An 11,147-nucleotide genomic window follows, 5' to 3' on the forward strand; every position below is an offset into this window, starting at 1 on the left:
CCCCCCGCTCAAACTAGAGCCTAAGGGCGTTTTTTGTTTGCATGAGACCCGGCTTCTTTCCAATGGGCAGATGACATCTTGTCTGGTGAATAGCAGTCAACAAAGGTTTAGTGCTTCTCTTACACTTCACCTTCCGAAATAGTGCTGTTCAATTGGTGAATCCTTGGAACTCTGCATGGAGGTAGAAAGAATAGGTTGGAACTATTGAAAGATGATAGGCTTCCCTCAGCAGACGTTAAACTTATTCTCTCAGTGCACATTAACACTGGTGTACGCAATTGGTGAAACTTCGTCCACCCTACCGGAATGGTCGAAGGCTGACCAACAAAGATGAAGGCCGCCATTCAGCTTTCCGGCAGTGGGTTTCTTGGGCTAGGTCGCACAACTGAGAGGGGTTCATCAGTGGTTTCGTTTGTGGACAGTACTGGCATAAGTTTGACAAACTCCTCAAACAATGACACAGTCGTTGTAAATATTGCATGGCGGCGAAGCTCATCTATTGAATGTTGCTAGTAATGGAGAAAAAACTATTTTCTCACCTATTACTCTAATATCATGTGAGTAAGAGAGAGAAATTGAGAGAGAACAAAGCTTGATTGTTGCCCCAAGCTAATGCAGATTAAATAACTAGGTTTGTATGTCCTAATAAAAGAAAGGAAATCAATCACAAGGAGAAAATCAATCAAGCTATATACTATACCTACAATATCTATAATAATCGCAGAGATTCTCACACAACCCATAGGTAAAACTCTNAAATCAATCACAAGGAGAAAATCAATCAAGCTATATACTATACCTACAATATCTATAATAATCACAGAGATTCTCACACAACCCATAGGTAAAACGGTTGTAGCTAAGATTTTAGCAGTCGATGTATCTAATCGCTAAAGAGTGACTAGGTCCAATGAACTTGAAGCGAAAAGCAAGAACTGAAGCACACAATGTACAAAATATTTAAGAAGTACCAAATATTATATTTTAATCTAGCAGAAAAGCAATCAAATTGCAATAGACTATAATCTCAACATCCAAAATAAAGTAATGTCGATATTAAATTAAGTTCTAAAGAACACAACATGGGTGTGTTAGCCATGAACTCAATTAAAGATCTTGCTTTAGCAATTTCATTAGTGAATCTTGAATTTTCTAAGTTGAGCTCCAAATAACAGACTGTTTTTCCTTTTGAACACGTTGGTTGTCACTTTTTTAAGTGAACACTGTTCAGTAGTGCATGGAGTTACTTATTCAGTGATAACACCTAGTTTCTAACACTTCTAGTGACGGAACTTGGTTAGCCACTAAGTCGGAACATCTTCGTGGCTACAGTTAGCTACGTATAACTTTTGTCTATTACAGATTTTCCTTCTATTTTTTACTATCATGCTTTTACTTCTTTAGCGATGGATGCAAAACCCATTGCTAAAATAGTAGATATGGAGATTTTATCTACTGACCGAAAACCTTGTTAGTCTGGTTAGTGGCGGATGTTGAACGGCTTAGCTACAAGTTTTATTCATCACCAATTCTTTTTAGTTTTTTTTTTAAGAATGTGAACAACTGCAACCTTAAGTATTTCTCATATAGTTGAGAAGTGGCTATATCCATATCAAAAGCTGATTTACTCTAAGGAGATGTTTGGATATGCAATTTTGACTTCAAATTTGAAGTTTTGATTTGAGATGTGTTTGTTTATGACATTTTGAACAAAGTTCAACTTCAAATTGAATTTTAAATTCCAAATTCAGTTAAAAGGTAGAGTTTCAATCTTTTTAAAATTTAAAACTTGACTCCTAATTTTTAATTTTGCAAAAAAAAATACACATAATTATTGCAAAAGTAATTACTCGAACCTACTTTTATGCAAAAACAAGCTCTTTCTCCAAATGGCCTCGCCTGCTCAATCCAGCCAAGTTCTGGCAGTCTCCATAGGCAGGCAAGATTTATCTGTGGAAGCATATCATAGTTTGCAACATAACTCTTCGATGGTAATTTGGGGATGTTTTGGTAGTTTTACTAATTCTGATTTTATGTTTATGAGAAGTATAACTTTTGAAATCCAAATTGCATTTCCAAGCACAATTTCAGTTTTAAACCAACCTCTACCCAAATCAATGATTTCAAAACATGGTTTCAATTTCATGTAAACACCTAGTAAGTCTGATTCAATTATGAAAAGTTGACACTGTTAAACTAAATGGTAGAGTAATGTTCTGTGCAATTTATTCAGAACCATGCAATTTTTTTGTCTGCCATCATACTTTTTGATGCCAGGATGATGTTTCTCGTTGACTGAATGAGGATACGGAATATGTTTTTGTTCTTTATTCTTGATAACATCCTAATCTTTAAAGTTCAGTTTCTCAGAGGCTGAGAAACATGTTTTGTACAATACAAAGCTGCATGTAGTCGGAGCACGGTGGTTGGAGGATTCCCTTAAAGAGGACCAGAAGGTGCTTGAGGAGAGTTATAGCCTTAAGCCTAGCAATTTTCAAATGTCAATCTCTGAGAAGAGGTGAGTCATGTATTTCTTATGGACCAAGATAAGGAGTTAATGTAGTATTTAGTATTGGAAGTATTATTCTTCATTTTTGTCTTGCAAAATTTGCATTCTGAGTGATGTTCTAAAACTTCCATTTAGATGTGTTGATGGTGGTGGGTGGTGTTGCTCTTACATGGACGACATGCGACAGCCATACTTTAGGGACGATCTTTTAGTTGCCATGCAAATTTACTGCCTTTTATCTACTATAATATGTAGGAAGACTCTTTCTTCTAAAATTGTAATTTTCTCCCATATTAAATTATGTTCTTATGTCTTCTTTATGTGACTAGAATTGTGATCTATAGCATATTTCATGCAGTTTTTAAATATCTAAAGATTTTAGTTTTTGAAAAACATAGCTTTAATTTGATCCAAGTTAACTCCAAAATTGGTCAAATAGGTAGTTGAATTAGTAAAATTTCCAAAGCAAAAGTACGAGAGTAAGGGGGAGGGGTAATTATATAGATATATGATGAATGTGAAGATAATATCATGGAATGTAAGGGGATTAAACTGTAGGGAAAAAAGGAGGATGATAAATAGCATGCTGCAAGATTGGGAGGCAGATGTCGTATGTCTACAGGAAACCAAATTAGAAGGGAACAAAGGGGAAGAAATAAGACAAGTATGGGGAAATAGAGGAGTTAAATATGGGCAGCTAGAGGCTAGTGGCACCAGGGGAGGTATTCTGATGATGTGGGATAGTAAAGTTTGGGATGGGGAAGTAGTGGAGATAGGATCATATACTCTGACTTGTAGCTTCAAGTCAAAAGTAATTGATTTTGCTTGGCATATGACCGGAGTGTATGCCCCAACTTGTAATATGGAGAGACAGAAAGTTTGGTGGGAAATAGGGGCAGTTAGGAGCTTATTCACCGGACCTTGGATTGTCGGAGGTGATTTCAACATTGTCAGGTATGCCTCGGAGAAAAAGAGCTGCTCCAGAACCTCGGTATACATGAATGAGTTTTCTGATGTAATTGAGGAGATGGAATTGATCGATCCACAATTGGAAGGAGGGGAGTACACCTGGGCNCAACAATGTGAAGCAAGAGATTTTACCCAGAGTATGCTCAGATCATACACCAATTGCACTAACAAGTGGCAGTTGGATTCACACAAAATCCTATTTTAAGTTTGAAGGGTGGTGGCTGGAGACTGATGGTTTTAATGAAAGAATCAAAGAATGGTGGTCATCCTTCATTTTTGAAGGGAAGCCTGACTATATTTTAGCTTCCAAGTTAAAGGCCCTGTAGTTCAAATTGAAAGAATGGAGTGCAAGTACACATGGGAACCTAGGAAAAAAGAAGAAGGAACTGCTTTCCAGAATTACTGACTTTGATAATATTCAGCAGAATAGATCTTTAACAGAAGAGGAAGTTGTCCTGAAATCAAATATGGTCAAAATGTTTGAAGATTTTGCAAAAAGGAAGAGATAGCTTGGAGACAAAGATCAAGAACATTGTGGATTAAACAGGGTGACAAGAACACTAAGTTCTTTCAGAAAATTGCTTATGCTCGCAAGAGGATAAATCACATTGATAAACTAGTAGTAGAAGGACAAGAACTGGTGGAAGCTGCAGACATCAAAAAAGAGATTGTATCATTTTACAGGAAGCTGTATAGTGATAGTGAGAACTGGAGGCCATCTTACAACATGAATCAGTGTCCTTCTATTAATGCAGAAGAACAATAAGAACTGCAAAAACGTTTTGAAGAGGAAGAAGTCCTGTTTGGACTTAAGGCTTGTGCCATTGACAAAGCACCAGGTCCGGATGGGTACTCTATGGGTTTTTTTGTAACATGCTGGGAGATTGTGAAGAAAGATGTGATGGCAACTTTTCAAAACTTTCATTCGCATGAGGTTTTTGAGAAGAGCTTTAATGCAACAGACATAGCTCTCATTCCAAAAAAGAATGGTGCCAAGGAGTTGAGAGATTTCAGACCAATCAGTTTGGTAGGAAGTGTCTACAAGCTGATATCTAAAATTCTCACAGAAAGATTAAAGAAAGTGATGCATAAGCTAGTTAATACACAACAGATGGCCTTCCTGAGAGGTAGGCAAATCACGAATGCAGTTCTCCTTGCTAATGAGTGTTTAGATTCAAGAATAAATGACAAGATTCCAGGAGTTATGTGCAAACTGGATATAGAAAAAGTATATGACCATGTCAATTCGAACTTTTTGCTTGGAATCATGCAGAGGATGGGATTTGGAATGAAGTGGATCAGGTGGATGAGATTTTGCACAAGTACTGTCAAATTTTCAGTGTTGATAAATGGGTCTCCTATAAATGGGTCTCCTGAAGGTTTATTCCCTTCGGACAGAGGATTGAGACAAGGTGATCCCCTCTCACCTTTTCTGTTCTTATTGGTGATGGAAGGTTAAAGTAACATGATAAAGACAGCTCACAACAATGGTTGGATAAGTGGTTTCAATGTTGCAAAGGATGGGAATGCAAGAGTGAAAGTCACACATTTACATGCAGATGATACTCTTTCTTTTGTGATGCAGAGGAGAAACAACTCAAGATTCTGAGAGTAACACTCATCCTTTTTGAAGCAACTTCTAGTCTGCACATCAATTGGATGAAAAGTCACATTTTCCCAATTAATGAGGTGAATAGAATCCAACAACTTATCGAAGTCCTGGGAGGAGAGATAGGGCAGTTGCCAACTATCTATTTGGGGATGCCTCTAGGAGCAAAAAGCAAAGTCAAAGAGATTTGGAATGGAGTGGTGGAGAGATGTGAGAAGAGACTGTCCAGATGGAAAGCACAATACTTGTCAAGAGGAGGGAGATTAGTTTTGATCCAAAGTAGAGGAAAGAATTTATGCCATAAGGTGGATTTTTTTGTGCGATAGAGAAAAGGAGTACGAAGGTTTTCATTTAGTTGAATGGAAGACTGTAATCCTATCAAAAAAGCAGGGCGGTTTAGGCATTTGAGAAAACATAACAAAAGCTTGCTTATGAAATGGCTGTGGAGATTCCCTAAAGAAGAGCAAACATTGTGGGTGAGGGTGATCCAAGCAAAATATGAGAAGGTAAGATTTCTGGAAGACCAAAGAAGTTTTCTCTGCTTATGGCATCATTTTGTGGAGGTCAATCCAAACTTGGGGTATGTTTTCTTTAAAAGAACAAGCTTCAATGTAAAGAGTGGAAGGAAGATCAAATTTTGGTATGATGATTGGCTAGGAAATGGTCTCAAGCAACTTTTTCCATATATTTACCTACTAAATCAGCAACAGGAGTCTACTCTACAAGAAGTATGGACTCCTCAAGGGTGGAACCTGACATATAGAAGACTGATGCAAGATTGGGAGGTGGAAAGACTGGCTAAATTTTATGGCACCTTAGATCAGTATACAGGACCAAAGGAAGGAGATGATACTCTCAGATGGAAGTGCCATAACAACGGTTTATTCACAGTCAGCTCTGCGTATAAGAGTTTGAATCAGACGGGGTCTCAAATCAGTTTCTTGGCCTGGAAGCTTATATGGAAAGTAAAAACTCCCTACAAAGTGACAGTATTCACTTGGCTGGTAGTGAAAGAGGCTGCTCTAACGCAAGAAAATCTCATGAAGAAGGGCATACAAATGTGTCCAAGATCTTTTTTCTGTGAGCAAAAGGCAGAGACAATCAACCATCTATTTTTACACTGTAAAGTGGTTAGCCAACTATGGAACTTTTTTACTAATTTCAGAGGCATAAGTTGGACTATGCCTAAAAGGGCAGGTCAGGCTCAAGTAAGCTGGAACTATGAGGGGAGTGGTAGCATGGACAAAAACAGATGGAAAATTGTCCCAGCAGTGATATGGTGGACCATTTGGAAGGAGAGAAATTCGAAATGTTTTGAAAGTGGTAGCAGTCCTGTGCATAGGATTAAAATGAACTGCATTATCACTTTTTACTATTGGTGTAGTTCGAAATATACAGATGATCCTGTAGCGATTATAGACCTCTTAGGATCCTTGTAAGATGAGATAGGACCCAGAGACAGATTTTCTTTTTTTTGGGTTGCTGGGCCTACTCAGTTGTAAGTAGCTCTGTGATGTAAATTTTTGGGACCCCAGCCTTAGTGCTGAAGATTTATACAAAAACTTGTTACCTTTGTCAAAAAAATAAGTAAAAGATATGGACAAGGGGAGTATGAAGATAAGAATGAGATATTCAGTTTATAGTTTAAGATGAAACCGATTCTGATAATTATGATGTCACTTTCAACTGTTTGCAACATAATGTTCTTCAAATTTTCATATTTGAGGGTGGTGGTTGATAAAATAATGCCTGATGTACCATCTATAGATAGAGCATAAAAATATCTCTGGCTAGATTAGGGTTTTCTTCTAGCTAAAGTAATTTAATCAGGAAACCAATCAGATTATTGGATAGGGAGCGAGAGACGTTCTCTACAAACTAACTATTCATTTCTGAAAATTAGGGATATCATGTAAGAGTTCTATGAATGATTGATTGATTACCTTACCTCTACTTACTGTTTGCCTAGGGACAATTAGCACAAAAGTGGATTCGTACTAGTAAAAAGAGTAAAAGAAAAGCCCTCTCCATCCAGTTGTTCCATTTTATATTATAGTGCTTGATTGCATACAGAGTAGAGAGTAATAGTGATGATAATAGTAAATGCTGATAAAATTTAATAATGGTAATAACATACATGGTGCTGAAAATGACCCTAGATAGGAGGGTGTGGAGCGCATTAGGGTAGAAGGGTAGTAGGTAGTGTGGTGTTGTCTTTCTCAGGGTGGCTGGTGTTTGCGATGGTACTAGTTGTATTTTTGTAGTTCTTGTTTTTTACCTGAATCATTTTTGTTTATGGAGTCATTTTTTTGTTTGTTTTCGCAACTTCTGCACTATTCCTTATTATTTGCTATATTCTCTACATCGTCTCCTTCTTTATACTGAGATCTGTTTCACCTGAGGCTCGAGGGTCTTTTGGAAACAGCGTCTCTACCTCCACGAGGTAGTAGTAAGGCCTGCTGAAATTCAACCCTCCCCAAACCCACTTGTGGGTTTCACTGGGTATGTTTTTGTTGTTGCTGCTGAAAATGATATTAAGTGGAAAACTGCAGTAGATAATTGCATCGGAGAATAGAAACTGTATTATTATAGAGTTAATATCTCATAAGGTCACTCAACTTTGGATATTTATCTAACAAAATCATTGAACTTTATTTTATATCAATAGAATCACTCAACTTAGACTTTTGTATCAATAAAATCAATTAAGTAAATTTATCATTAAAAAAACATTTGGTATATCAAAATAAATTATTCTTTTATGTCATATAAATATAAATATGGACCCTATAAATAAATTAAAAAATTTTAAATCGTTAGTAAACTTTTACGTGCAAACTTAATTAATGAAATAAATATTTTTATATTATTAAAGTATGTAAGCATTATGACATTATTATTATTAATATTATTTTTAAAAAAAGCACTTGCGCAAAACGGACAAGTTAAAGCAAAAAATTAAGTTGAAAAAGTACTATAATATATAAAATTATTTTTTTATATTTATTTTTTTTAAAAAAAGTTGCGAAAGAAAAAAAAGACAAATTTTATTCGTGCACTGTTGTTTAATTTTTGAATTGTTGAAGAAAAGGTGTCAGTTATGATATATCTAGAAGTAATTACTTGAGGTTACAATTTTAAACATTTTAGTACTCTTATTCGGTCTAATGAGTCCTAATTAGACTTGTGAATACAAATTTCATCGATAATTTGTTTGTGCTAATTCTAAGAAACAGATACACTAGTGGACCAATAAATAAAACTCTTTATTATTTCTTTTTATTTACTAATTAATAAATTAAGATAATATAATAAGAGCATTTGTTTCACCAATTAAGGTTACCCATAAAAAATTTAAATTAGTTTTCTTTAATTTTATGTATCTGTAGGTTCTATTTTATATGATATAAAAAAAACTTAATGATAAATTTTGTTGAGTGATTTTATTAACACAAATGTCTAAGTTGAGTGATTTTACTGATACAAAAGTTTAAGTTGAGTGATTTTATTGATACAATAGAAACTTAAATGATTTTGCTAGATTAATTCCTAAAGTTGAGTGATCTTTTAAGATATTAACTCTATTATTATAAGAAAATCCATGCTATGTATTTACAAGTTTTGGGCGAGAACAACCAAAAATAACTACAGTGGGTATTGCTGATGTAGGAAGACTGCTTAGAGAACTGACTATTGAGTCGTAGATAGTATAAGCCCTGCAATAGATTTTTGTTAAACAAAGGAATTTCTGAGAGATTTTACTCTGGAAATTATGCGTCAAAAATGAAATAAATTGAAGGATATAAGTATCCATAACAAAGAGTCAATTAATTGCCTTAATTAATACAAAAAGTCAATTAATTGATAAATGCAGTCCTAACAACGAGATATTCCTGCAGCCAAGCTACTCATCTTCTGTCCTGTAATTTCTACCTATCCATCTTCTCATACTAGAACTTCTAGGTTTGCTTCAAAATCTTGCCCAGCCAACAAGTGATGCATAGTGAATTCAAGCATGTATGACCTTTTCTTTTGCTGGCATTTGTATTATGTGTTTAATAACTTAACTAGTCAGCGTCCATGTTTTTCCTGACTCAGTAGGCATGATAAGCAAAAAGGTGATTCTGAAAAGTGCAAAAGACCATCTTCCCCTGATAAACATGGAGGACAAATCAAAGAAAAAGGAATTTCAGACCAGGGCCGAGCTATCACACTACCAAAGAGGGGCAGGAAACGAGATAGAGGAAGACCTACTGGTAGTGCTACAGCAAAAGGGAAAGTGGGGATCAACATTCCACGTACAGTTAAACGCAAGGTCACAAGTAGTCGTGCTAAGATTCATGAAAATGAATCTGATGAAAGTGCTACTTCAGGTGAGCATCTNAAAATGAAATAAATTGAAGGATATAAGTATCCATAACAAAGAGTCAATTAATTGCCTTAATTAATACAAAAAGTCAATTAATTGATAAATGCAGTCCTAACAACGAGATATTCCTGCAGCCAAGCTACTCATCTTCTGTCCTGTAATTTCTACCTATCCATCTTCTCATACTAGAACTTCTAGGTTTGCTTCAAAATCTTGCCCAGCCAACAAGTGATGCATAGTGAATTCAAGCATGTATGACCTTTTCTTTTGCTGGCATTTGTATTATGTGTTTAATAACTTAACTAGTCAGCGTCCATGTTTTTCCTGACTCAGTAGGCATGATAAGCAAAAAGGTGATTCTGAAAAGTGCAAAAGACCATCTTCCCCTGATAAACATGGAGGACAAATCAAAGAAAAAGGAATTTCAGACCAGGGCCGAGCTATCACACTACCAAAGAGGGGCAGGAAACGAGATAGAGGAAGACCTACTGGTAGTGCTACAGCAAAAGGGAAAGTGGGGATCAACATTCCACGTACAGTTAAACGCAAGGTCACAAGTAGTCGTGCTAAGATTCATGAAAATGAATCTGATGAAAGTGCTACTTCAGGTGAGCATCTTTGTAATGACGAGGGTGAAGCGGCTGTTGGGAGCTATGAAACTACTGCAGTACGTAGCTCAGGAATTCAGAATGAGGATGTACAGGATCTGGAATTGTCTGAAGATGGTAAAACACTTCCTCCGGGGACTGCCGAATGCAGTGTGATCAGTGAAAGATTGGACAAAGCTCACGAAACTTCATATGGAAGTGGAAATATTGCCAGGGGCAAAGACAAGGTGGATGAAAAGCTGGAAGACCCTGTTGATCCAGTCCAAGCTATGCTATTGCATATGATACCACACTTGGATAGTAAGCCAACAAGAAGCATAGACGCTCTTGTAAAAGACGACAAGCCAGAGGCAGATACTAATCCCAGTCTTAAAAAGAAAAAGAAAGTTAGCTATAAAGATGTAGCTGGTGAGTTGCTCAAAGATTGGTGAAACCCTTTATGCCATCCACCACTTTATAAGGTTATGAACTTTTGTTTTGTTTCCTTCTGTATTTTTATTCTGCGACCAAGTAAATGTAATAGTCTCTTGTGTGTTGTGTTTCTGGTGTAAATAAATTTATTAAATTATTTGGTGTTTTATCAGTTATGGTTACTGTCGCACCCGTTAAAAGCATTATCCTTAGGGATCCTTTGATTCACTGATTAAGTTATTCCGAAATTATAATCTTTTGGTTATAATGTTGGTCTAAATTAGAGTAAAGTGCATGTTTTTCAAGCAAGTACCACTAAAAAGACACCAAAAAGCCTGCGAGCTGCCAACAATTTCTGGATGTCCACCAACAAACATTTGTGGACACTTTTTTTCTTTTAAAACAAGAAAAAGTGGCATAACATGACAACTTATAGATTTAATTAGTAACAGCTTGAGAGCCGATAAATGGCATGGCGAGCACAGTGAAATCCTAGCTTCGCCATCTGTGCTGGTGCTCTTTCACAGTGGAAAGTCGAAGAAGAATAGCTGGAGGGAGTAGTTAAAGAAAGCAGCGGCGAGTTGTTGGCAATGGCAGATTCTTTAAAGCTTGAAGAAGAGTACAAGTGATGATTATTCCTTGCTTTTATTTCTGATGCAGCGTGAGAGAGAC

The 11,147-nt window shown here is 36.2% G+C and overlaps 1 protein-coding gene across 1 annotated transcript in view; it reads left to right on the plus strand.

Moving 5' to 3' along the window:
* LOC107024819 (DNA ligase 4) overlaps positions 1-10,707 on the plus strand; it is a 46,884-nt gene extending 36,177 nt beyond the window's left edge. The window contains exons 25-27 of the mRNA XM_027918477.1: positions 2,363-2,518; positions 9,186-9,460; positions 9,783-10,707. Of these exons, the coding sequence (XP_027774278.1) occupies positions 2,363-2,518; positions 9,186-9,460; positions 9,783-10,495 (1,144 nt within the window). The 3' untranslated portion in view covers positions 10,496-10,707. The remainder of the gene's footprint in view (positions 1-2,362; positions 2,519-9,185; positions 9,461-9,782) is intronic.
* Positions 10,708-11,147: the final 440 nt, after the last annotated feature.

Source organism: Solanum pennellii, chromosome 7 (genome assembly GCF_001406875.1).
Source record: "Solanum pennellii chromosome 7, SPENNV200".
Lineage (NCBI taxonomy): Eukaryota > Viridiplantae > Streptophyta > Magnoliopsida > Solanales > Solanaceae > Solanum > Solanum pennellii.